Source organism: Dama dama, chromosome 7, assembly GCF_033118175.1.
Source record: "Dama dama isolate Ldn47 chromosome 7, ASM3311817v1, whole genome shotgun sequence".
Classification (NCBI taxonomy): Eukaryota; Metazoa; Chordata; class Mammalia; order Artiodactyla; family Cervidae; genus Dama; species Dama dama.
In genome coordinates, this window is record NC_083687.1 from 21920830 (window position 1) to 21926829 (window position 6000).

Sequence of the window (6000 nt, forward strand, 5' to 3'; positions counted from 1 at the left end):
ATCATATACACAGTATCAACCTAGCTGGACTCAGTGATAGTCTAACAACAAATCCCCAAACCTCAGTGGCTTCAAGCAACAAAGGTTTTTCCTGTTGACGCTGTCCCTCTGCATGTCTACCACAGGTCACCCAGGACCCTGCTCTGGGTCATCCTTGTCCTCGGTCCACAAGCCAGGCTGCCTGACTAGCCTCACCTGGCACAGTGCCAATCACCGGAGTGGAGTGAAAAGAAGAGTCTTCCAACCCCGGTAATTAAAGGTCTCATGCGGAAGTGGCACAGACCAGTTCTGCTTAACACGGGGTACAACTAGCCAGAGTGGTACAGGGAACACAACCCCACCATGTGCCCAGGAGGCAGAAAGACACCACCCTCCTAGGGTTGTCATGGCGATTAACAGGCTTAACACCTGGAAAGCCGGGGCTCAGAAGAGTACCAAGCCCCTTGCTACACGCTATGTTAGGGTTTCTATTGCTACTATTATTATTATTGTTACTGAACTAAATGAATTCAAAATTTTTGGAGGCCAATAACAACTCACCTTTCAGGTTTCTCCTTAATAAACTGAATCTGGCTAAGAATTTTATGATGGTTAGCGCACTGTTGCAATGAGTGCCAACATCCCATGGAGCAGAGCCTTATCTATCTTGAGTGCAGACGCAGAGCAGCCCGCAGGGTGCCCTTCCAGCCTCCTCTGTCTGGTGCAGCCCGGTTGGATCCAGAAAGGCAAGCCAGGGGGAAATGCCAAAGGTGAACGACTCCTGATAACTTTTAGGTATTGCCTGCTGTGACGATCCCAGTTCTAAATGTGTTTGATACAAAAATATTTATGCTGCAAGCTGTAGCATGCAAACAGCAATCTGCATTTATTGGTTTCAGATGCCAATTTCCTCCAGCTCTGGTTCTCCTTTGTGTTATATAAACAAATCCCAACCATCTGGACCACAACGAACCACACTGAAGTATGCGCTCGCTTCTCGCAGAAGCAGCAAATCAAAATACAATCTCACAGAATTCTGCCTAACAGAAAATTGGAGTCAACATCATGGCCTCATGAAGCTGTTTGAAAAGAAAAATGTTCTGTAGATGTCAGAACTTAGAATTTAAATCGGTTGGCAGAAATGAGCATATCAGAATATGTATCACGCTGATAAGCAGAAACAAACATAACCAGAAGATCATCTCCTATGGTGTTACTTATATTAAGAGCGGGCCAAGTCAGTAGTTTCTAAACTATCTCAAAAAGGAAAAAGGCTTAGGAAAAGTGTCTCTGACAAATGGGAAAATAGAGATTACTGCCAAGACTTAATCATAATAGAAAGCAAAAGCCTTAATTCCCACCAAGCTAAGGAAATTAAAATGTATGCTTTATAATAATCACAGCAAACAAGCTAAACTTGTTAAAACAAGCTAAACTTGTTTTCTTGATATGAATCAAGAAACAATGAATCAAAAGTAGATATTCTGGGACTTCCCTGGTGGTCCAGTGGTTAAGATTTCACCTTTCAATGCAGAGGATGTAAGTTTGATCCCTGGTCAGGGAGCTAAGACCCCACATGCCTCATGGCCAGAAACCAAAACATAAAAACAGAAGTAATATTGTAGCAAATTCAATAAAGACTTCTAAAAAATGGTCCACATTTAAAAAAAAAATCCTTTTAAAAGAGTAGGCTTGCCAAAAAAGAAAGAACTTCACCAAAACAACTTAACACCTACCCACTTGGATCTCTGAGATGAAAACCGAGCATCATTTCTGATGTCTTATCTCTCTGATAACTGCAGGCTCCTGAAGGCATTTTCCCAAAGCCAAATAATTTAGATAATCCCCATGGCTAGCCTTACCCACAGGCAGATACAAGTGCTAGAAAGCTTTCTTGACTGTTTTTCCTCTACCTAAAATTATCTCCACCAACAGTACCCCCAATGTCCATCCTTTGGAAAAGATTACCATCATTAAGAATTCCTGGCTCAGATTCATGAACTTTAAACACGGTGGGAAGGATATTCTGAGAGAATGACGTACAGGACAAGTGAGTTTTGTTAAGACAGTGGATGAAAAAGCAGAGGTAAAGAGAAGAACAGAAAAGTCTAGAATGAGAAGGAAAACATGTGGCAGTAAAATTGGGAGACATGAGGCTCCTCAAATATTTTATTTTCTATTTATTAATAGAGTTGCAGTGATCATGCCTCTATTATCCATTTATTTGGTATCTGATTATCTTGCTTTGTCACCCCAAACTCTGATCATATAATTAAACAAAAACTGAATCTGGATCAGATTATTTGACGTCCCAGAGACTCTTCATGAATAGGGGCTATAAAAATTGCAGCAAAGTGGAAGACTTCTGTCTCATTTAGTAAGTTTAATTAAGTAGATATTGGCCAATTAGAAAATTCGCCTCCTTAGCTATAAAAATGTGAGCTACATCATTTGAAACTTATTCCATGGAACTATATCATATTGATTTCACCTCAATATTTTAGCAAGGTCATTTTAAAGCCCAATCCTATTTGTTAAACTGTGGCGTACCAACTTCATATAAACATTAAATGAGAATATTTAGTAATCCATTATTCAATCACAGATCAGAATATCAAAATAGATGTGGGCAGATTCCCGTGAACTCTCCCCAAGCCTCCATCTTTCTATGTAACCAATTCTGGTTCGGCTGATCAGCCATTCTTGAGCCTTTGAATGAGATTGGCTCTTTCCTAAATCTTTTTTGTTTCAACCAATCAAGAAATGTTTTATCAGGAAAGAGTCAAAACCCTCATTAAACCTCTAAGGAAAATCCTTATGATTGTTGATACTTAAATAGATGATGGAACAAGAAAATACAGAACTTTGTTTCATAGTTAATGTCAGGTAGATTTCAGGGGGCGATGACCTGCTCTGAATAAACTATGATCTGTGTTATAACCTGGTTATAAGTCAAGAGCAAAATTTGTAGTTTCTTTCAAAGAGGATATATGCCATTTTCTTGCTTCAAATAGTCTGGTGATTATAGCTCTGGATATTCTAATCACATATAATTCCCTGGACTTCAGGCTGTTTTTAGCTCATCATTTCAACTGCTCAACTATAAAATAATATCATTATAAAACTATCTTTATATGGCTTGAAATAATTCTTAATTCTCTGAGCTATCAGGATTGCTTACAAAACCAATAAAATCCAGAACAAAAACTTCCAGTAACTGTGTTCAGGCAACAGAGATTGGACTTCAGCAGTTGGCAAAAACAACTCAAGTTTATGAAACAGCAATCATAAATCCTACCCTTAATCTAACACAGAATCATACTTTAATTCAGAAAAAAGACCCTTTCCTCCCCCCAAAATATTGGCCATGATTTACAACATAGCCTAAAAGTACATATTTACAACTAGAATTCCACATTCACAAGATAAGTTTTGATCCATTCAGACTCTCTTAAAAGGTCAGAGAAAACCGAAGTGAACTTTACAAAGACTTCTGAAAGGAATATTTATCCTGACTCCCAAGAATACCTCCACTGAATCAAATTTGCTCTTAAAACAGAAGCTTCATTTTCTAAAAAATGCCTTTCATAGACAACCTCATTCCCTAATTATTTCAAATCAAAGGGTTATGCATTTTCAAGCAAATTCTTACAACACACCCAAAACAATTCTACCTACTGCGGTATCAGCAAGCAAAGTAAGACTCAGATGATCAACCAATTTCCCTTTCTAATAAATGCTGCAAGACTTGGGGCCCAATTTAAGAAGCCAATCTAAGAAGCCATCAAACTGCAGGAAGAGTAGGGGTGAAAGAGGGCTTGGCTTCGGGGAAAGGCAAATTAAGCCTGGGGCTGAATAATATGGGAAACTAAAACTTTTTTTTTTTTTTTAACAACATCTGCTTCCTAAACCAAGGGTGTATCTCCTGCAGTCACTATTTCTAAAATCTTTTTTTTTTTTTTTTTTTTGCTGTTGGACAGACCTCTGAGTTGCAGACAATGAGATCTGATTCAATGGAATCTCTCATAGAGTCTTGTCATGTGTACCTTCAACGTCAACTGATAATAGAACAGGCTTTTCTGCTCTTGCTATGCATGCCAAGAGGCACACCAAGTAAGCATTTTCAAAAACTTCCAAACCTCAACCACAAGGGAGCAACAGGAGTACTGAGGGACTGATGCTGCATTTCCTTCGATTTCAGGAGCAGAAAGTCTTCTTACCTTGCTCTCTTCCCCTTCAAACACCGACTGGTGGACGTTACACGCAAAGAGTGAGTTGGGGAGGTCGGTGAAGTCCGTGATGGCTTGGAAGGCCTCCTCCGTGAAACTCTGAGTCACGGCCCAGTCTCTGTCTATGCAGCAGAGCAAGAAGAGTCCTCCATCTTCCGGGATGTGGCCCTGCTGCCCCAGGCTCCTCATCCCAATGAAGTAAGAATCTCCCCTCATTCCTGAGGATACAGAGATGGGCGCGAGTTAGAATAGGATTTGATCCCTTATAGCTGGAGTGTCTGGGGCAGAGCAGAGTATGATTAGGAGAAGAGGCTGGGGCTCTTCATATTTTCCCCTTGATCTCTAAGTTACAACTTCCCAGACAAATTTGTTTCTGGGCAAGAATCCAGTCCCTGCTATGGGAAAAAGCCCCACTTGAGCAGGATTGGAATTTGAGGCTAGAGATACTAGCTCAGATGTCCAGTGTTTACTGGACTGGAGACCTAGGAAAATTACCTAGGTTCCCTGAGCCTTGCTTCCTTAGGAGAATCAAATGGACTCAAAACAAAAATGCAAATCACAAAGTGCTTTGATAAGTTACATGATGAATACAATACCACAACCATAACTACTAATGCTTATCATTTCTTGAATTCCAGGAATTATTCTAAATGATTTACATGCCTTAACTGACCTACTGACTCTCCACCACAGTCTGTGAGGTTGGTACCCATATATCCCCATTTTACAGAGTGGAAAACTGAGGAACAATTAAGTAACTTTGACAGGGTCCATGAGAAAATGGCATGACCAGGCTTCAAATTCAGGGAGTTTGGCACACTAGAATTCACTCTCCAATACCACAGAAATGAAGCAGATCAAAATTAGTACAAGTGTACATTTAAGGAAGTACAATCTATTTCATGACCACCTGAATCCTGATCAGGATAACTCTAATGGTTAACCATTTTTTCACAAAGCGGATACACACACACACACACACACACACACACGCACTCACAGATACCTTCTTCTGCCTAGGATAATTACGTTAAGACATTTGTGAACACCAGATCTTAAAAAATCAGTCCTGGGCTTCCCTGGAGGTCCAGTGGTTGAGAATCCACCGGCCAATGCAGGGGACTTGGGTTTGATCCCTGGTCCAGGAAGATTCCACATGCCGAGGGGCAACTAAACCCACTCGCCGTAACTGCTGAGCCCATGCACGCCAGCGCCCGAGCTCCGCAACCAGAGAAGCTGCCACAATGAGACAGCAGGCCCTGCCCACCACAACTAAGAAAGCCCTCGCACAGCAACGAAGACACAGTAAAGCTAAAGTAAAATAAACACACAAATTAAAAAAAAAATCAGTACGATCCTAACTAATCCATGGTATACAGGTTGTTCTCCCTCAGCATCCCAAATACGAAGCTTTCCAGTTTTAATCTCATCTATCTGTGCTCCATCCTCATTCTATTATCTCAGCACCCCTTACACTCAAAATTTTACCCAACTGCAGCCAGTTGGGAGAGTTTTCCCAATTTTTGATACATAATCCAATAGATTTTATCAGCCTTCCTGTATACTTCAATGACAGTTATCTACATTTTTATTTTGGATCTATTTTCATGCCTGTCATCATATTCTGTTCAAACATCACTAATTAAAGGTGAAATAACTTGCCCATGGGTACCCAGGTATGACTTCCTGGTAGTTACGATGTGGCTACAGAATCAGCCTCCATTTTCCCCAGTCCCAGCAATGCAGAACCTCAGGATGAAATACAGGAAGGCAGTACTGCAAAATGTCACTC

The 6000-nt window shown here is 40.5% G+C and overlaps 1 protein-coding gene across 1 annotated transcript in view; it reads right to left on the reverse strand.

The window, feature by feature from the left end:
• The window catches only part of RCAN2 (regulator of calcineurin 2), a 225515-nt gene extending 221076 nt beyond the window's left edge, over positions 1–4439 (reverse strand). The window contains exon 1 of the mRNA XM_061146863.1: positions 4200–4439. Within this exon, the coding sequence (XP_061002846.1) occupies positions 4200–4424 (225 nt within the window). The 5' untranslated portion in view covers positions 4425–4439. The remainder of the gene's footprint in view (positions 1–4199) is intronic.
• Between the last annotated feature and the right edge of the window lie 1561 nt (positions 4440–6000).